A 21,253-nucleotide genomic window follows, 5' to 3' on the forward strand; every position below is an offset into this window, starting at 1 on the left:
CAGAGTTAATGACAGAGCCGGGACTAACACTTGGATCTCCAGCCTCCCAGTCCTGGGCTTCCACCCTATCTCAGGCCTCTGCCCCTCCTGGGTAGATGAAATCTCCCATTTTTAAAAAAAGACCACTCCACCCAGGTAGGTGTCACAGCCTTCCTCACATCCCCAAATCGGGATCCAACAATTCTTCAATCAACAACCGTTCCTGGAGAGTCCACCATAAGCAAGTCTCCCTGGAAACACAAGCTGTTCGACAGATTTCTGCCCCCAAGAAGCCACAGTCTGATGGTGGAGGGGCCTATAGAGGACAGACAGGCGATACTGCTGGCGCTTCAGCGTATTTGCCCCTGTGTGCTCGGAGCGCAGCAGGCGCCCAGCGCGCGGAACGGGCACCAGTTATTGCCACCCTCAAAGCCAGTGGGCGAAGACGCCGGCGGGTCAGGGAGACGAGAAAAGGGGGCCTTTTCCCGTCCATGCTCTGCGAACTGCTCGTCAACGCGCCGGGCGGGGCCGCGCCGAGCATCCCTGCCTGCTCCTCCTCCGTCCCGGCCCGCTCGGCGCGCCAAGGGAGGGGCCAGCGGCGCGCACGCAGGGTGTCGGGGGCGCGCGGGCCGCCCGGGGACGCGCACGGGCTGGTCTCTGCCCTAATGCGGCGGCTGGCGGCGAGAGGCGCTGCAGGGGACGCGGGGGAAGTGGCGGCGCCGGCCGCGGACAGCACGCACTGCGCCCAGGGCCGGAGCCCTAGCCCTCCGAGGTGAGCGAGCGCGGACGCCGGAGAGATGGGGTGGGGGAAGAATGGGGGTCATGGAAACCCATCTAGCGACACCCCCTTGTTCCCGTCCTCCTCCGTCCATCTCCATCCCCCGACCTGTCCCCATCCCCCTCCGTGCACATCCGCGTCCCTTCTCCTCTCCACACCGTCACCTGCCCTGAATCCATCCTATTCTGTCCATGTCTGCACCCCTCTCCCATCCAGCCCCCAACCCCCTGCCTAGCCGAACACCCTTTCTGTCTCGTTGGCTGCATCCCCTCCCCCTTCCTGCATCCTCCTCCTCTTCCCTCTCTCCTTCCGTCCCTGCCTCATCGGCGAGCCCTGCCCTTATACCTCCATTTACCTCTACATCCCACTTTGTATGACCCCATCCTATTTTTCCTTCCCTGCACATCAGCCTCTGTCCTTGCCCTCCCTGGTCTGGTCCCCTGCTCATACTCCCATCACTCCTCGTGCCTGTCCCTCCATCAGCTCCCTCACGATTTCTGTCCTCCCCAGGTCCCGTCTGTACTCCCCGGCCCAGCCCCTGCCCAGCTGCCTCTTGCTTTCCTCCTGCACCATAGTCGCTCTCAGGGACCCCACCTTCCCCTTGGCTGTTAGCTGGCCTGCCACTCAGCACCTTCCCCATTTGGCCTTCCTGGTACTCTTTGTAGCCACACGGTTTGGGTTTGTGCTGAGCCCCCCTCACCTGCCACTGGGCCCTCCTTCCCTGCGTGGGGAGGCCTAGGCCCTGAAGGCCCAGCGTGCTCGCTTGCTGTTTGGAATCCACTATAACCCTCTCTGCATGTCTGCTCCTGTTCATGGCTTGGGGGCGAAGGATGCTGGGGTGAGTAGGCCTCTCTGTGTTCCTCCTCAGCCACCCTAGCTGTTCAGGGTTGTTTCCTAAACGCCTGGGGGCTGGGGGGTGCTGGCTAAGCACTGGAAAGCTAGGCTGGAGGAGAGGCACCGTCCAGGAAACTGGCCGATAGCCCCTTCTGGCCTTGCTCTGAGCCCGGAATGCAGAGGTCTGGTTGAGAAGCCCCCTGGAGGGCTGGGGTTCTGGAGTTTAGAAAAGGGCCTTCCCAGCCTCCAAGCCAGCACTTTGGCATCAGGAGCTGTGGTGAGCGTGGCCCAGGGCTGGGCTGGCAGTGGGCAGAGTGCTGAATCACCTGGACTTGGGGCCGGGCGGCAGCCCCTCCCCTGCCCTGAGCCAGGTCCTGCTCCTGGTTCCTTCCTGGCATCTGGCAGTGGGGGCGGGCGTGTGTGTGTGTGTTGGGCAGAGATGCCCCCTCCCTCAGTCTGGAGGAGTGGATGACAGTGCCTCTTTTCTGCCTGTCTCCCGGGATGTGGGCCTGCTGTGTCTTATCTACCCTTGGAACTGTGGTGAGCCCTGCTGGGTCCCAGTCAAAGCTCCCGCAAGGGCAGGTTACGGGGCTCTGAGACCTGGTTGGGCAGGAGTTGAATTGCTTGTAAGAGGTCAGACACCAGCAGGTTCAGAACCCACTGAACTTGAGACGTAAGTAGGAGAAGCCCAGGGAAAATGTGTGTGGAGAGTGGAGCCTGGGGGTGGGGGCCATTGCAGCTGTGGGAGTGGGGGCAGGGAAGGGAAGGCAGGCAGAGGGGTCCTCCGTCTGGTTTGGGGATGATTGGGTGTGCTGGGATTGCATTGCAGGAAGAGTGGAAGGAGATGGGGTCTGCTCCGCATCTAAGACGTTCTACCTTTTGTCTTGACCAAGCTGGCACTTCTGAGGGAGAAATTTCTCCCTCTTGTCTTTGGATTCAGCTAAAGGAGTGTGTGTGTGTGTGCCTGTGTAGGGAAAGAGAGATTATGAGAATAACACAGATGAGGAGAGAGGCTCGTTCACACTTAGCTCCACAATTGTGTTTGCCCCATGAAACAGGGAGTGGTGGCCCAATTCCCATCTCGGGGACATCACTAAAACCCTGAAGCTTAGATCGGAGGTAAAGGGCAAATTGCTGATGGGTCCTGCCCTCTCCGCAAGGCTCCCTCTCTTTAGAAATCTGAGTGGTCGGACTGAGTTCATGTGTGGCAACTCTGAACAGGACTCAGGCAGCGCCTGGGGCGGGGTGGGGCGGATGCAGCTGGGGAACTGGCTATCCTTGCTCGGTCACCCTCTGCGCCCCCTCCTGTCATGAGTCAGGGTGGGGTGGGAAGCTTCCTCTGGTGTTCCCTGGTCCAGGGAGGAGGCCTCACCTGGAGCTGGTGCCGAGAGCTGATTGGATTAAGGTTCTGACACTGAAATACTTGATTGGGGTTCAGGTTAAGGGGGGCGGTTCTGAGAACAGTGTACATATTTCCTGATTTTGTGTCATGAATCTCAGCCCACATCCCTTGTTTGACATCACAAAGGCTACACGGAGATAAACCGAGGCACACCGAAAGAGGGGCTGGCTCCACAGATTGCTGGAGCAAGATCAAGCAGCGCCCCGGGGCTGCACGGGCTGCCTCACAGGGCTGGCTCTCTCGGGGGTGCACTGAGGAGGCGGCTGAATCTGGGGGTTGGGTTCTGGCTTTGGGCATCTGTGGGGGCAGGCACAGGGGAAGGTCCTATATCTGCAGCGACTGAGGGACAGGATTTCAAGCTTCCTGTCACTCTGTGTTGCTCCCTTCTTGTGGCACCCCTCTCCTCCAAGACCAGCCAGGAGCTGGGGTGTGAGGATCATCACTTAGTCTTTAGAAAAAGACATTCTCAGGAGAGCAGCAAGGGGGAGGTGGAGAAGGCCAGTCCTCAGTCTGTTTGGCCTGGGGGAGGAGAGGAGCAGGAAGTGAGAGGAGCTTAAGGCTGCTTACATGCTTACTCGCTTAACAAATGCTCACTGGACGCCACAGTGTGCTGCTCTGCTGGGTGCTGGGGCAAAGGGATGAAAAGTAAGACAGGGTCTGACCTCTCAGAGCTCCTGGTGTAAGGGGAAAGACAAGTAATCAGACCAAGAGCATAGATAAGCTTGAGAAGGTGTGGACAGGGGTGTGGAACAGCAGCGTCTTTCATTGCAATGGCATCGTCCCCTCTCCTCCACAGCTGTGGTTGATTCTGTCCAGCACGGTAGATCAGGGCTGGCGTGGAGTTGACTGTGAGGAAAGGGGAGAAGGAGGAGATGAGGTGTGAGGGTTCCAGATCCCTGGTTGAGGTTGAGAGGGGGTGTTCTGTGTCCAGCTGACACCTGCTTGGTGCTGCTTAAGCCTGATGGGGCGGGGAGGGGCCGCTTTGTGAACTCTGGGACAAAAATCCAGGCTACTTAACTCTCCTGTCCCATCTCCAAAGCACTTGTATTTAGGGGCGAAGTGTGGTCTGGATATACTTAGAATGTGAGAGTGAGCCAGAGGAAAGAGGCCCCATGTCTGCGCTGAGGGAGCTCCTAATGTGAGGGGGAAATGGCAAGTCCCTGCACAGCTGTGTGCTCAGAAGCAAGGTGACTACCAAATTTGGAAGCTCTGATATGTGTGGAAGGGTCTTGGCGGTCTAGGGAGGATAGAGTCAAGCAGGAGTCATCAGAGAAGTCCAGATAGGGGAGGGGAGGCTGATGAGGAGCAGGACAGGTCCTTAGCAGTTACACGCTTGAGCTCTCAGCTCACCACCGACATCCACAGCTGAACTCCGAGAGGGGCTGAGGATAGAGACCCAGCCTCATCTGTCTGGGAAGCCCCCTCTTCCCCACACACCAGTTAGTCCTTAGCCTTTGCGTGTGTCCCAGGAACTGTGCTAGGTCTTGGGTAAGTGGAGTTGGAGAGTCCGAAATGAAAACAAGTTAAAATTCAGTACAGGAAATGCTATCACAGAGGTTAGATGAGTTCCTGGCATTGTGGGAGCACTGCTGAGGGCTCATGGTGTGCAGAGGGACCAGGAGGGACTGTACCACACTGTTTGGATAGACCCCTGCTTTGGCAAGAGCAGATTGTTGCTATACTGTTGAGTGTTTGCTCACAATGCCCAGCCGGGGTGCAGGCCTAGCTGCAAGGGCAGGGGTTCGATGCACATGGCCTGGTCCTTGGCACGCAGGGGAGGGCTCTGGGAGCTGATGGCCGTGCTGGGTGCTGGGGTGGGCATTTCCACAGCCTTGCTGACCTGGGCCATTGGTCAGACTGTGCCAGTCAGCTTGAGAACTCTTGAGCCACCCTCCTCTCCTTAGGTTTTGAGGCAAGCCCGGAAAAATAAAAGTGGCATAATAGCAATAGTCACCATTATGGAGTGCTTACTATGTGCTAGGCGCCCTACTGTGTGCTTTGTATGCCTCATCTCATTTAATCTTGTAAGAGTTAACCCTCCAAAAAGAAGTATGGTTAGGATCCTAGTCTTACAGATGAGGAACCGGACTCTGAGAGATTGTCATCTGTTTCCCATTGTTTCCGATTTGTTTCAGATTCAGGTGAGTTGCTGAGGTAGGATTTAAACCTATATTTGTTTGAGGTTGAAGCCCACGCTCCTCTCCTCTATATTGTGGAGTTCCCCTCCCCCGGTAGAAAAGTAAAGAACTGGGAGGTTTCATCCGCTTGTACAAGGCTCTCTAGGAATATCTGTTGGAAGGGCTCAGCATGCAGTTTTGAGTGCCTGCTATGCCCTTCTGAAGGGTACAGAAGCATGGTTCCTGCTTTCAAACGGGAAAGAAGGAGGAAATATATGAGAACCCTTAGGGATAGTACAAGACCTTGTATAATAGCATCTTCAGACCCTGGACAGTAAAACTTCGAAGGAAGGTGTGATCCCTCAGTGTGGAGTTGGAGTCAGGGAGGGGGAGGTGACATGGCATGGTAGAAACCGCTCAGCCTTTGAGTCTGACAGACCTACAGTCAAACCTTGGTTCTTCCCCTTTCTAGCCAAGGAGCTGCAGTTTCCTAGCTTGTGAAATGGGGATATTAACGTGAACCTTGCAGAGCTGTTACAAGGATTAAATGTGATAAGGTAGGGAAGGACCTACAACAGTCCCCGGCTGGTAGTAAATTCTCATCAATTGCAAGCTGCTCTCACAGAGGAGGTGGGAACGGAGCTGAGAACTTGGTAGAATTTTAACAGGGAAGGGAAGGCGAGAGTATTCTGGATGAGGGAACCCACCAGGTATATGAGCAAAAACTTGGTGGGTTCAGGTTCTCTGGGAAAGAAGTGACTTGCCTCACCCTTCCTGCTGTCCCAAAGGTCCTGTAGTAAAGTCTTAACAGAAAAGGACACCATCATGAAAAGCATGAGGGCCTTATGTTTACTTCCAGCCCCATCACTAACAGAGCTTAGATACGTTTCTCTCTCTGTAGCACTAGAATATTGCTGGAAGTAGCCCATGTCTCTGGAATTTATGCCATTGATTAATTTCTTGTCCTGTCTTTCCTTTCCCAAATGTCATCCCATGAAAAAGTTGGAGTGCCTGGGGCCTGGTGGGGTCGTCCCCGTTGTCACCCCCTCCTGGCGCCTGCAGCCCCCTCCTCCGGGAAGCAGCTGCCTGAGCATCTGCCTTCCTCTCCTCCACCTGCTCCTCCTCACTCTTTCCCTCCCGGCTGGGCCGGCCCCTCCTGAAAGGCCTCCCTGGCAGCCCCTCTCCCTGTCATTATGATGCTAATAGTGTTGTTAATTTTTCTAAGATGGAGAAAGAAAGACCCAATCTGTTCTAATGAATTTAATTAGAGAGGGGCTTGGAGGGCCTCAGAACCTCTTATCAGGATCACAATAAACAGAGTTAATGAGATAAACAGCCCGGGATCAGTGGCTCAGGGGTAGGACAGGAGGATTTCCCACCTGGTCCTAGAAGGAGGAAGCCCCTGGCGTCCAGAGTTGGAGGAAGGCTGCCTGAGCTGTTTTCCTCCAGGTGGGCTCCCTTTTGGGCTCTTTCTGCGTGCCCCACCCAGCCCCATGTACTTAGCTTCATACCTAGTTCTGCCCTCAGGTGGCAGATGACCCCCGGAGAAGGTCTTATCATTCCCATCATCATCACCACACATTTACAGAGCACTGCTGGGTGGGTAAGGTGTACCACACCATCTTCTGGAGCAAGGTGGAGGTGCATGAGACCCTGTCTCTGCCCTAAAGGAGACAGAGATATGTGTTCAAATATAGGAAACATTTGCTAATGCCAGATGGTAAATGCTAGAAGGTTGACAGGAGATTACGTTGGGCTTGGGTGATTTGGAAAAGCCTCTTGCAAGAGGAAGTACTTGAGGTGGGTCTTGAGACATTGAGACTTGAAGACTTGAGACTCATCAGAGCTGCTGGAGGAAGAGCAGATGCAAGGGCGGGAATGTGCAGGGCATCTTTGAGTCCTGAGGAATAAATGGCGTGGCCTGGGTGTGAGTGTGTGTAATTTAGTAATGAGGGACATGTCTGGGGCAGTGCGTTGAGACGTAATCATGGGGGGCCCCCGAGAGGCAGAGTCCGCTCTGCTAACCTGGTGGTGCTGGAGTCTCCCCGCTTTTCTTATCTGAGCACTTTCTTATCTGGCCAGCTTGAGGAGGGGCCTAGGTCAGGATGGTTCCAGCCTTTGTGCTGAGCTTGCTCTCCTGGATCCAGTTCAGGCCGCCTGGAGGGGGTGGACCAGATGCTAAGTTTCGTTCTCAGATCTTGTGACTCTCTGGGGTGAGAGTGAATGGCTGGCAGAGCAATTCCAAGGACTTTTCCCGGCGATGAGAGTTCCCTCTGTCTTTACTGATGCCACTTTGCTTTGGCAGTAGCATTTTTTGCAAAAATTCAATGGAATCTTCCAGTTCCAGGGTCAATGAGTTTCAAAACTCATCTCTTTATGTTACCAGGAGTTCTCTGAGTGTGTGCATGTACATGTGTGTGAACGTTTGTGTGTGCATGCTGCCTATGTTATTGAAATTATTCTGACTAGATTCTGGTTCTAGTTTGATCTTTATTCACAATATGAAAGTTATTAAACACTTCCGGGCCTTAATTTCTCCATGTGCAAGAGGGAAAGAGTCATCCCTCTGTCTTGCTCTGTGTAGATCTGTAAGCTGAATGCTTTGAGAATAGGATTTAAACATGAGGAGGTATTATAACTATCATTTTGACAGGAAGTATAATGTTGAGCTGAAATTTTCAGTCAATTCTCCCCCCCACCTTGGAACTTCCTGACTTGTGAAACTAGCTAGAGTTTTATTTTGGGGTACCACCAAAGATTATACTTTTTGTTATTTTCCATAGTCTGTCTGGGCTTATGTGTATTAGTAGTGAAGTTGGTACACTGCTGTCAGGTGTTGGTTGACCTATCCACGTGTGTTTCTGTGAGAGGCATTGTTATTATGCCCATTGTGTGGTATTTTTCCATATGTTGGAGGTGACACATTCTTTATGAAGGAAAATGCCTCTGAGGCCACAAGCAATTTACCTCTGCTGACGCAGGTGAGGACAGAAACTAGATCTCTTTCTGATCATCATCACACACTGAGTGGAACTGAAGCCTTTGTGACTCACGTTGGGAGCTAACCCAGGGTCTCTGGCTGACTCCAGCCTGGCTGTGCCCTTGTTTCTTTTACGTAATGTTCACTGCATCTTCAGTTCGTCTTTGAAGCCTCTGCAATATTCATGGCACACTTCAAGGGGCCACTAGATTTGAGAGAGCTTTACTTGTAGAATGTTAGAGATGGTTTAGTCCAAGATCGTCACTTCACTGATCCAGAAACTGAGACTCTGAGGGGCCGGCCCCGTGGCTGCGTGGTTAAGTTCACGTGCTCCACTGCAGTGGCCCCGGGTTTCACTGGTTCGAATCCTGGGCGCAGACATGGCACCGCTCATCAAGCCCTGCTGAGGCGATGTCTCACATGCCACAACTAGAAGGACCCACAACTAAAAATATATAACTATGTACCAGGGGGCTTTGGGGAGAAAAAGGAAAAATAAAATGTTAAAAAAAAAAAAAAAAAGAAAAGAAACTGAGACTCCGAAGGGTAACTTGACCTGCTTGTGGCTGCATGGCTGCCTGCCAGCAGAGCTAGTCCTTCTGCATGCTGGACCACCAGGAACTTTAAAAACGACATATGAACCTAGTAATTGTAAAAGAGGATGTGTAATTAAGTTCCCTATAGCACGACCTAAACTAGAAGTGCTTTGGGGTGTCAGAGAAGAGAGGAAATCAGTGTAGACTAAAGTCTTTGGGGAGGTTTTGAAGAGAAGTGGGGGCTGGTTTGGTTCTCTAGGGGTGGGTAGGATTTGAATAGCTAAAGGTAAGGAAAAGGGCATTTCTGGTGGGTGAGGGAGCATGATAGTAGAGGAGGGAAGGTGTGGTCAGATATTGAACTGGCCAGGAGCAGTGGAAGATGGAGCTGGAGGAACTGGCTGGGGCCGGATGGCCGGGAATCTCGTCTCTGACTGAGGAGTTGGACTTTTTCCTGGAGTTGGTGAGGAGCATTTGCAACTGCTTCTCTGAGCTTGATCTTTCTCTGAAGACAAGGTTATGGTGTCAGGAGAAGTGAATGGGAAATTCCTTTACAGATCCCTGGCGGTGTCTGGGGGATAGTTCCTTCTGAAGGGGTGTTTGGGAAAGGGCAGAGCTGGAACTTTTTCTCCTCCGCTGGTGGGGAGCTTGCCGCTGTCCATGGTGCTGACCTGCCCTCTGAAAGATTTTCCTCTCCAATGATGCCAGGTTAGAAGGCACATCCAGGGAGTGCTTAGAACCACCCAAACGGATATGGAAAACAGTTCTGGCCAGGACTAGGTAGCATGTGGACTTTCTGGCAGCAGACTGGTTTACAGCATCTGACTTCACAGTCCTTGTGATGAAAGCAAAAGTATGGAGTTGGGGGAAACTAGTAAGGGCCCTCTTGAGAAAGAGAGACCGTGTGTGTGCACATATGCATACTAAAATGACCCAATTTGTAGCCCTGAAATTTTGCCTTGGAGTGTTTGTATTTATACAAGAATCCCAGTATATTGCTTCTTTCATTGTGAAAAATGCACTTCATCTGCTGAATATTTCAGAGTATCTAAAACCTCTCCAGCATACTTGGAGAGAGCAACAAAAGTTCCCAGAAGACCTTACTCATTACTTTGAATGAAACATCTAAATATTCAACATTAGAGTTGTCCAATATGGCTTTCCATGGTTATGGAAGTGTTCTATATCTCTCTCCAACATGGTAGCCGCCAGCCACATGTGGCTACTGAGCATTTGAAGTGTGGCTAATGTGACTGAAAATTGAATTTTTAATCTAATTTTAAAAACCATGTGTAGCTAGTGGCTACTGTACTGGGCTGCACAGCTCTACAGTGAGAATTCTTGACCTTTGCCTCTTATTTTTGCTTATTGGTCCCTCATACCTAAACTCTTTGATGCAGAGGAAAGGGGACTTTTGAAAGGGGGTGAATTTCTGGAGAAAGCCCCATGCTGAGTCTGAACTGAAAGTCTGTTTCTGGCTGTGAGTTTTGCCCTGACTTTCTTATTTCACGGTGAGAACAACTATATGTGATACACTGCCATTTTCCTGTCAAGGGCAGAGAGAAGGCTCCTTGCATTCTGGCTGGGGTCCCAGGGACCTGATACAAGACTTTTTGGAGCCTTGAATGGGCAAGGAATGCAGTCTGTATGGCCCAGGAAACCTGGCTCTGGGGTGAGGTGGCATACAGATGTGCTGTTGTGTTGGATGTTTGTGGGCATCCAGCAGAGAGAAGTTTCTGGTCTTGATCCATCTCCCCTCCTAACTCTAAGCATCTTTACATCCTCTTTACCTGGTATAGTGGGCATGGCCCAGGACAAGGGTATGGGTGAGTGGTAGAGGTACCAGAGGAAAAAAATACTTTAAAATGCCAATCAGTAAGTAGGTAATAACCTGTGAAAAGACTGGAGTAGAAAATTTCCTTTGTGTTGGCACATGCCAGTGCCTGTGGTTCTGCTTAACTTTGTTGTAAACATACTTGATTTCCTTGGGTCTGTGGTCTTAGGTTTGTTGCGTCTAAATCTGATTTCCTAAACTAAACTGGAGTGCATGCTTTTTGAAGGCATGCCTTACCGTTTTCTTGTTTTCTCTCACAGAATCTCAATGCGCTGATAGTAATCCTTAATAAATGCCTGCTTGTGAGTAGCTCTTTGTTAGCTTGGAGCTATGGGTTTGACTCCTCAAAAATGTGTGCATGTGAATACAAATAATATTTATCGAGCCCATGCTGGGCGTAAGTCTCTGTACTTGGTACTGTGGGCACTGACAAAGGAGGAGCAAGGATGGTTGCTCTCAGTTTAATGAGAGAGCAAAGGCAGGCACGTGTGATAGATGACACACACACAACTGATAGAAACAAAGACAGAAGTGGTAGTAGGGATACAGAGCTGGGAGTCGGGTGCAGGATGCTGGAGGGGCCAGATTATGTGTGTGTCTCTGTCTGGCCTTCCCTTGAGGATCCCCTCCTTCATGAGGCATAGCTGGTACCAGCCACCTCTGTGCTGCAGTGACAGTGCTGCCTTTATGGTTGGTCAGGCAGCCCGCTGCTCCCTGGGGCTGTGCTGAGGCAGCGCTGTCCTGAGCTCGCCTCTTCTGTGGGAGTGGGGAGGGGAAGTGGAGGAGAGGACTTGGTGAAAGGGGAAAAGACTCCTTTTTCTCCTTGTCACTTAAATGGTGACACATGTAAGTCTTAGTCACAGATGGAGCTTGTTGGGACACCAGCAGCTCTTGTGCATGGAGCCCCATGATCCAGGCCCGGGTGTGGCTCTGGAGGAGATAGGAGAAGTGGAGCTTGGGGACGTGGCTCCCCAAGGTCACCTGAGTCCCTCTGCACTACTGTCCGGGGGGGGGTGGGGTGGCTGCATCTCACAGCTGGGCCTGGGGAGGGACTTCTCTGGTTGACTGACAGGGAGGAGCCTGCCCTTTCCCTCCTCCCCATGCACATGAGTCACCTGGGATCTTGTTCAAGTGCAGAGATGGAATCAGGAGGTCCAGATTGGGCCTGAGATTGTGGGTTTCTAACAGGCTCCCAGGTAAGGCCAACACTGCTGGTCAGCAAACCACACTCTGATTGGCAAGGGCCTACATGTAAGTTCTCACCTTGGCAACACATTAGCCTCACATGGGGAGATTTTTAAATATGCTGATACTGGGACCCACTCTATACCAGGTAAATCACGGTCTCTAAGAGTTGGGTCCAGGCTGGCACTGGACATTTTAAAGGCCTTCTGGGTGGTTCTAACATAGAGCCCAGGCTGAGAATCATTGGCTCTCTGGATGGATTTTCTCCTCCCTCCGACGCACTTTTCACCGGGCTCTACCTTCCTTACCCCAAGAGAGTATAAGTAGCTCAAGGGCAGAGAATGTCTTATATGCCATTACCCATCCTGCCTCGCAGTGGTTCTCAGTCGGCATGTGGGTGGTTAGCTCAGCTGGTTACACCATAATGTCCAGGGGCTCTGTCACTCCAGCCGCTGCTCCCATGGATGTATCATGAGCCATGAGGGGTCAAAGAATGTGGCTGGCTTAGAGCAGGCCAGTTCTCCTCTTGGAACCGCAAGTCAAAGTGGGTGTCCAGTGCCTGGAACCATGCCTGGAACCTAGTGAACCTTTAGGAAATATATGTTGAATGGATGGTTATTCCAGTGCAGAGTGGCAGAAAGGGCACTGGGTTAAGGATCTGAAGACCAGAGAGATTAGGGATCTAAAGGGACTAGGGCAAGTTATTTAAACGTCTTTAGCTCTAATTTTCTCAGTTGTAAAATGGGCATGATAATGCCTACATAACAGGGCTATTTCAATGAGAATAATGTAGGAGAAAGAGCTCTGTAAATGCTAGTGTTGTACCATAGCGATTGTGTAGGACACCTACCCTAAGTCAGGGACTACGCTGGCCGCTTGGCTTGGGTCATCTCATTGGCTCATCACAGCCTTGGATTGGGTGTTATTACCTGCATTGCACTGAGAAAATGGAGGCTCAGAATGGGAAGCACCTTGCCCAAAGTAGGACAGCTCTCAGTGGCAGAGCTGGAGTTGGATCTGATACCAGAGTCTCCTAATCCTGGCTCGTTTCTCAGCAGGCAGCTCTGGGTTCCAGCACGGGCTGATGGGCCCTTTGTCTGAGAAGCTTCCTTGTGAGGAGTCACTTGTATTGAAGAGTGAGAGGAAAGTCTGGGTGTCACAGAAACTCCAGGCTTCTGTTAGGAATGTTAGAGTCTTGTGGCACCGGAGCCTTCTGAGTGTTGGCTGACACCACACTGTAAGGCCACTGCTCAGGCTCCGAGGTGGAGGCTGTGACACCTTCCCCATAGAAGGATCACCGTCTGCCTCCATAGTCCCCTCTCTGCTCGTCAGAGCCACTGAACCAGCTCTCGTCTGTTTTGTCTACATAGGTTTCCCTTTCATTCTGGTATGAAAAGAAAATGGGAAGGCAGATAATCTCATGAGCACCCCCATCGTCCCCAGGTGTAGCATCAACAGAATATCCTCATCACCTTGTGCTAATACTCCCATCCTGGGGGCTTGGGGGGCACCCATCTCCTCCAGTAGGTTTAGCACTGAGAGGAGGTCCCAAAGTCTGCTGTCCACCTGCCCACTTCACTAGTTCAGCAATGCTGCCATTATTACAAGGGCACATCCTGGCGGAAGCCAGCCGGCTAAGCCGTCCAATGAAAGAGGGGGACGGCTGATTTGCATTTTCTGGCGAGTTACAGAGGGGTCCACCTAGTCCAAGTGCTCATCTATCTATACCTGGAAGGGTTCTTTAACTCAGGACCTTATCAGATATTAGCTGAGACTAACCCAATCCACACGGAGAAAGAGAACTGTGCATAGTTCACTGGACAGGAAACTCGAGCATGACGACACAGGCAACAGGTATCCCATGGTGGGCTTGGGGAGAAAGTTCTGATGCTCTAATGAGGAAAGACTGACTGTCTGTTCATATCTCGTCCACATTCGTCCTCCTGCCGTGTTCTAATTTGGCTGATTTTTCTTTTACATATTCCATGAGATTCTGTGCTGGGAAATTGCTTTCCTCTATCAGCACCAGTATGACAACATCCAGAGCTTTCTTAAGCTTTGTTTATGAATTGTTCAAAGTTTACTTTTAAGTACAGAGGATTTATCCATTGTGTTGCTTCAATATTTTTTCTGCTAAATCCCCATTTTGTATTTTGGCTTTTTTCTCTCTCTTTCTGTTTGAGTGTCCCTAGGGTTTTCTGTTTCCGAGAGCTCTGTTTCCTTTCTCTGGTTCTGCATGGTCAGCATCACCCCTCTGTTAGGAGTCAAGACTTCCAGTTAGCCTGGGCTGGAAGTGAACCCCTTACCTCCTGGGAGCCGCCTGTACCCCGTCTGGGTAGCAGCATTAAGGCCCCAGCCTGCCTGCAGAGGCCTGGGATCTTAGTGCTCAACCTGTGCACTCCGGCAGGCCCGTGGCTGCTCCAGCACAACCTCTCCTGGGGAGTTTAGGAATCAGAAGGAAGCCTACTGGACTTCTGGGACTTGGATGGTTTTGGTTGGTGGGTCCCCGTGTGTCTGACTCTTCCTTCTCCCTCTGGCTGCCCTCAGCAGCAGGCCACAATGTGTGATCATACTGCACTGATGGTTGGGGGCCTAGGCAGGATGTGCAGGTTAGGGGAAGCCAAGGTTAAAGGAGATGGAACACAAGACTATGGATACTGTGTGGCTGGGCCCTGCTAGAAGGTTCTGGAAGGCTGGTGTGGGAGAGGGTCAGGGTCAGGTGCTGGCCCCATCCTGAGTTAGACTGGGAAAACCCTCTCCAAACACAACCTGTGGTTCCTCTACGCTCCTGAAATCTTGAAAAAGAAAGAGGGAGCTTTTACATGGCGCCCTAAAAGGTTGCAGCTGGGGCTTCTGAGAGCAAGAATGCTTTGTTTCTCAACAGGCTGGTGACATCATCTGGCATCTACTCAGATGCTGGTATGTCAGGGACAGACCAGAGCAGGCCAAGGACTACTCAATGGTGGCAAGAGATATCCTGCTGGCTTGGACCGTTTTCCTCCAGATCGTTTGTCTGCTTTCTCCCCTTCTTCTCTCCCAGGTTTGTTTTTCTCAGTTCCTTCTGTGAATGCCCAAGGGCATGCCTCTGGTCTGGAAAGTGGAACATAGTGCAAGAGCAGGGCCCGGAATCACATTGCCTGGGTTCAGATCTGGCTCTCTCTTCACTAGTTGTGTGATCTTTGGCAAATGACTTAAATCTTCTCTAATTTTCATCTGTAAACTGGGGAGTTAAACAGTGCCTGCCCTGCATGGGGTTGTCAGGATTAGAGAATGCACATGAACCGCTCTGCACAGGGCCTGGCAAAGGAGGAGTGTCCCGTGCAGTGAGCCAGCGGCTGCTGTGCCTTCCCCACCTTCTCTTCCTTCTAGTAGCCTCATGCCCCACTGTATTCAAGTACACGTAATGATTTTGGCGAGCAATCAAAAAATATCTTGGAGCCTCAAATAGGTGCTCCGTTGTGTGCTTGGTCCTATGAGAATTAGAGGGGAGAAGAAGAGGCAATGTTCTCCCTTAAAAACCTTGTGCTCTGGTTGAGGACACACACTAGGATCCGTGCGTGGTGAAGATAACTAACCACACAACGTGATCAAGGACACATGCGAGTGGATGGTTCAGACCACGGTGCTCTTGTAGTCTAGGAGAGAGAGTCCGTTTTAATCCATGGTAGCCTCGAAGACTCCAAGGAGGAGGTTTAGGGTGGAACCTGTGCTCCTAACAAGCTCAGGAGGACGTGTCTCCAAGGGGAGCGGCTGAAATTCAGAAGAAATGGGTGGTCCAGTTAACCTCAACTTCACACGAGCCGTACCCACAGGGAAAAAAGGATGGTGGGTGGGAGGGGTGACTTTATTGAGGCCCAGAGACAGTGTGGAAACCAACACAGAAGGTTAGTCAGCAAAACAGAGTGAACTGAGATGTACCTGTCGGGCCAGGGAGTGAGAGTCTGTTCTCATTATATGCCGTTTTGGTCCCCCCATCTTGCTTCCTATGATCTAATTGCATCCTTATCAGAGCCCTGGGCACACCAAGTTAAAACACTGAGCTAATGTACCATTTCCACTGCAGAGGTGGGAAACCGAGGCCCAGAGAGTGGGGTGACTAGCTGAGGAAGCGGCATGAATCAGGGCAGAGTGGAGCGAGGTGTTCACCTCCTGACTCTCGGCCTGCGGATTCCCAGTCTAGCTCTCTCCCGGGCTTCTCCTGTGACTTGGGTGTCACTGGTGTCTAGCATAGGCAGCCCTAGATCCCTAGATGGGGATGGATAGCAGTCCACTCGATGCAAGGCCTCTTCCAGTCCAAGTAGCTCTGGCCCAGAACAGCGTGTGACCATTGCTGTGCCCTCCCTGACTGGGCAGGGTTCCAAGTCCTGGTCTCAACAGCCACGGGACTTGGTGGCCAGGCCTGGGAAGAGCGCCTTGTCTTCTTGCATCATGACTGGCTGTGTGGCTGCTGGCTAGCTTGCTTGTTCATTTTCTATTTGTTTTGTGTAGGCTGCTCTGAGCCCTATATTTAGCCACAGCTGGGCAACTGGCACCTGCTCAGCCTTTGCCGCAGTGTATCCTGGAGTTCTCCATGGTACTGATGGAAGACTGCTGGCTGTGCGTGTGTGTGTCTGTACGTAAGAGAAGAGGGGGAGAGGAAGGTGTTAAACTTCCTGAAAAGCAGGAGACCGCCTTCACTGCTGGGGGTTGGTTCTGGGTTGAGATGACTCAGGACTGATAAGTGCCTGGGAGCTCCAGTGGTTTTCTTCTTGCAGATGTGTGTAAGTTGATCTTGGTTATCAGCCTGACCACCAGTGGAAGGACAGGAGGTGTGCTCTGGTCATGGGTTCCGGGCGTGAGTGGCCTGTGACCTCGCCATCCCTGATTCTTGTCATAGCAGCAGTAGGAGCAGCAGTAATCAGAACAGTGAGGTTGGAATAGGGGCGGCTTCCAGATGCTCAGAGCTTACTGTGACGGGCGGCGTGCTGAGGGCTTTCAGTAGATGTCGTCTCCCTCCACACTCCACACTCCACTTCCGATGTATTTTCAGGAGCCTTGATTCACAGGCGAGAAAAGGGAAGCACAGGGAGTTTGAGTGGGTTTTTCCTGAGGTCACTCAGCTAGTCAGCTGTGCAGTTGGGGCTTCAGTGCAGGTCTTCTGGTTCTGTCTGATTCCGTCTGATTGAGCTCTTAGCCTCTGTGCCATCCCAGTGCTGAGAAGGTCCTTCCCAGCCAGGAAGTCCACTGTCACCCTGACTGCTGCCCTCGTTCCTCCTGCTGGAGTGAGAAAAGGTGCCAGTCTGACCAGCTGATGGATTCCTCGGTTGTGGGGACCCCTTAATATCTCATGGGATTCTTGGAAGTCTGAGCTTGGGGAGACTTTGGACCAGTTATGTCAAGCCCCCCATTTTGTGTAGGAGAAAATGAGCCTCACTCAGAGCGGCGCAGCAACCTGACGGCAAAGCCAGGAGCAGAACGCAGCCTCCCGGCTCGCAGCCAGGCTCTCTCGCACCCGTCTACGTGTAGACGCCTTTGCTGCCCACGCCCTGCCCCCACCGGCCCAAGATTCCAGCGTGCGGCAGGAGGCAAGGAGGAGGGCCAGGCCCGGTTCTCTTCTTACCACAGGGCTGCACGGACGGGGGAGAGGCCCAGCTGGCTCTTTCCCCAAAGTCCCCCGCTTCTTTTCCTTTGTGGGTGCACTGGGGTACTGGGGAAGGCAGCGGGTCATGGTGCACTGGACTCTGTAATGCCCCTCCCACCCCTTCCACCTTTCCTCTCCAGAAAATTCCACACATCCAAGAGTTATGAGTGACTCCTCCCTGGCCCCTGGCTGGATGCTCCTCCATCTCTGCTTGAAGGCAAACCACTTTATGTTCTGCTTCTTTCCCTCAGAGCAGTAGGTGTGGGGAGCGAGGGTGGCAGTGGGAGTCGAGGGGTGGCGGTGGGAGTCGAGGGGTGGCGATGGGAGTCGAGGGGTGGCTCTGGGAGTCGAGGGGTGGCACTGGGAGTCGAGAGGTGGTGCTGGAAGTCAGTCATGAGGTTCGTCTGTTGTGCCTTTGTGAGGTGAAAGCTCCCAGGATCCCTCCGGGGCAGAAGAGCTCCATCCCATTAATTACAGCTGTGATGTTGATGAGAACGTGAATACAGACACAGGGTGGAGGGCAGTGTGGGGTCTTGGGGCCTCACCCCGCTGGCCTCTGTCTCCCCAGTAACCCTGTGAAAGCAGTGATCATTTCCCCATTTCCCAGAGGGACGCCCCGAGACTCAGGACCCCAGCCAGGGAAGCCGGGAGAACTCATCCTCTCCCTCTCGCCCGCTCTCTGTCCAGGAAGTGACACTACCCCTTAGCAGGGCGCGGCAGGCACTCAGGTTGGATGCCCTTTGTCATTACTTCTTTGTTAATTTTATTAAAGTAAAACATTCAGTAAGGTAAAGAAATCCATCCTTATTTCTTACACATTATTTTTCTGGTTATAAAGGTAAAAGATAAAATTTGGAAAAAAAAAAAAACCCCAAAACCCCCCCATCACTTGGAAGTAATGTTAAGATTTGATATGTATGTTTTCAGTTGATCTTATTCTGATTTGAGAGTTGCTGCTGGAAGTTGGCTGTTGGGGACAGAGAGGATAAGGACAGGCATCAAGGGGGTTCCGTTGTCCCTTCCCAGGATGTTTCATGCTGGCCCTGGCTGCAGCCCAGCTTCTGATCTTCACTTGCAACTTAGAAACATTATCACTCCTGCCCCAACTGTTAATAAGTCGAGTAATCAGCGATGACATTCTGCAGGCCATGACTTATTGAACAGCCTGCATTGTTCAAAATACAAAAGTCAGGTCTCACACGTTGACATGAGAGTCCTGGAGCGCTCGGGGCAGGCGTGTCCCCAGGGAGACAGTTGGCCTGGGTAGATGCTGGTGTTTGCACACATCTGAGTTGGTGTCCCCCTCCAGCCTCTGCTTCTCAGGCCTCTCTTCCGGGCTTATGAACAAGGCTTGGAGCGGGAAGGCCACTGAGTGGAAGGATGTGGCCGCATCCTCAGGCTTCTCAGCCTCTGCCGTTTGTGTCTGACCCTCCCTACCAAGATCCGCCGACTGTTGAGTCATCTTACGTGAAGTGCTCAGAAGAGTGCTTGGTTACTGCGCGAGCCCTGCAAGTGTTCCCTGAGGCATCGTCAGCAAGAGCGTCATCCAGGCTGGAATAGACTGTCGGAGCGCAGGCTGGCCTGTGTCTCTCAGACTTAAGCCCACATCGGGAGGGCTCGTAAGAACGCAGGCTGCGGGCCTGCTCCACGGAGTCTGAGGCGGGGGCTCTGGGGCTGAGAACGTGCATTTCAGACCAGTTCCCAGGTGATGCTGCTGCCGCTGGTTCAGGGACCACGCTTAGAGGCCACTAATCCAACTCTTTAATTTTTCTAAGTGCGGGCCTGCTATAGTCTGAATTTTATGTCCCTGCCAAAATCTAAATGTTGAAAACCTAATGCCCAAGGTCATGGTATTAGGAGGCGTGATTAGGTCACGAGGGTGGAGCCCTCACGAATGGGATCGGTGCCCTTGTAAGAGACCCCAGAGGGCTGCCTCGCCTCTTCTGCCATGTGACGACACAGCAAGACGTGGTCCGTCTGCGACCTGGAAGAGGGCCCTCGCCAGAACCTGACAGTGCTGGCACCCTGCGCTTGAACTTCCGGCCTCTGGAACTGTGAGAGGTAAATGTTTGTTTTCTAGAAGCCGCCCAGTCTGGTATTTTGCTTTTAAAGCAGCCCGAATGGCCTGAGGGAAAAGAACTTAGTGACAGTCTTAATACTATTTGGGTTCAGAGCTGGGACCGACCCCAGGGCTCCTGATTCCCACCCCAGTGCTCTAACCACATGATGTCCTGGTCATCTAGCCTCCAGGAAGTGCCAGGGGCTGGATGGTAAGGGACTGGTCCTGATGACATGGAAGCTGCCCCGGCTCTGCAGAAGGGGGACCGGAGCAGGCACAGTGTGATTCAGGAGCCAGGAGTGCAAATCCTGCCCCTGCTACAATTTCAGCCATTTATTCATTCAATGAACATTTACCGAGTGCCTCCTGTAGGAAGAGAGCTGTGCCTGGCACCATGCGGGTGACCAGGCAGACGGGACACCGTCTGGGTTCTGTGGCAGCTGTTTCCCTTCTCCTTTCTGGCCCCTTGTGCCGCCTCACCTCGCAGTGGGCTCTGGGGCCGTGCCGTCACTGCTGGCTGCACGGTGAGAGGAGAGGCCTGGAGGTGGGAGACTAAGTCCCAGTCCTTGCTCTGCTCTGACTCACCAGGTGACCTCAGCTAAGTCATTCTCGTCTCTAGGCCTCCGTTTCTCTGCTAGAAAATTCACTGCGGCGATGGGTGAGGTGACGGTTGAACGAGACTCCTTTCCCAGCCCGTGATTCCAAAACTCTGGCGTTCGCAAATGGCTAAAATGGCGTCTGACTTCGTTTCTGGTTTTAATCAATTGATTAATACCTTTATTCCATTTTTCCTCCTTAACATGAAACCGAGTGGGACTCTCCTAGAGAGTGAGGTATGAGGAGTTGGAACAGACCTGTGGTGTAGCATCCGCTGAACGCTGCCGCCTGCAGGGTGGTTTTTGCCCTCGTAGTTTTAATTTGCTTTCCCTCTTACTCATCTATTGTTTCGTTTTTCCAGAATGAGCCGTGAGTAGAGACAGGAAACATATGGCGCTTCACAGAGTTAGGAGGAGCGTGATAATAATAATAATTCTACAAATTTGCCTGAGGATGGTGGTTACCAGATTGTGTTCATTTGACCAGAATTTTTATATAGCACATCAAGATGTTTCTAGTACTCAAAAAAAGTGATAATTATTTCTAAAGTGGATTCATTCACTGGAGATAAACACTCTCCACACCTCTGACGGAGAAGTGCACGTGGATCAGTCTAAAGGCTTCTTTCTTATAGAAACAAAATTTAGAACTTACAAAGCACCAAAGGGGTAAGAATTTCCAACTTTAGGATGTGAGGGCAGCTTGTGACTATCTTTACACCTTAACATTTGATTAAATTATTATAGTATAATTTTATTCCCAAACCTGACATGATATAATATATCTAAAAATGTGTTAACAAGTCATACTTTGTCTTATCTAGCTAATCTGAACTAAATTGCACAATATGTGCCACTTGCTAAATGGGGGGAATTGAATTTATGCGTATAATAACCATTATTAAAGACTGTTAAAACTACGTAAAATTTTTAATAATAAGCTTACCTAAAATAGCATATTTTTAAACTGCAAAACATGCAAAAATTACCAAATTATGTGTTTCCTTGGAGTGATTTCAAAATAAAAGATGGGAAGCGTTAGCAAGAATAATCCCTAAGGTTCCTTCGGCTCTGACCCACTAGGATTCTAGAATGTGCACAGTCTGAAAACCAAGGTGAAGAATAGGAGAGCATAAGAGTTAGGCTAGGGGTCGGGGGCAGAGTGTGTCCCTCCTCCAGATTGTTGTTGGAAATGGGATTAGACACATTCTTCAAGAGTCTAGATGTCAGATCTACAATCAGAGAGCAGCTTTCTGCCCAGACTACTCAAGAACTTTCTAACCATTGGAATCCATGCATCCTGCAGGTGGAAGGAGCATTAGACATGGCCTGGGCC

General features: G+C 51.6%; 1 protein-coding gene across 42 annotated transcripts in view; it reads left to right on the forward strand.

Annotated features, from left to right (window-relative positions):
- The first annotated feature begins 587 nt into the window (after nucleotides 1-587).
- Nucleotides 588-21,253, forward strand: part of NFASC (neurofascin) — a 175,400-nt gene continuing 154,734 nt past the window's right edge. For 14 of the 42 annotated variants that reach the window (XM_023640364.2, XM_023640367.2, XM_023640370.2 and 11 more), the window contains exon 1: nucleotides 593-751. In XM_023640364.2, coding sequence (XP_023496132.2) covers nucleotides 645-751 — 107 coding nt within the window. In that variant the 5' untranslated portion in view covers nucleotides 593-644. Of the gene's footprint in view, nucleotides 752-14,526; nucleotides 14,683-21,253 lie in introns of those variants that run through there. The other 28 variants (XM_070266506.1, XM_070266507.1, XM_070266530.1 and 25 more) reach the window with 12 other exon arrangements.

This window comes from Equus caballus, chromosome 5 (assembly GCF_041296265.1).
Source record: "Equus caballus isolate H_3958 breed thoroughbred chromosome 5, TB-T2T, whole genome shotgun sequence".
Taxonomy (NCBI): Eukaryota; Metazoa; Chordata; class Mammalia; order Perissodactyla; family Equidae; genus Equus; species Equus caballus.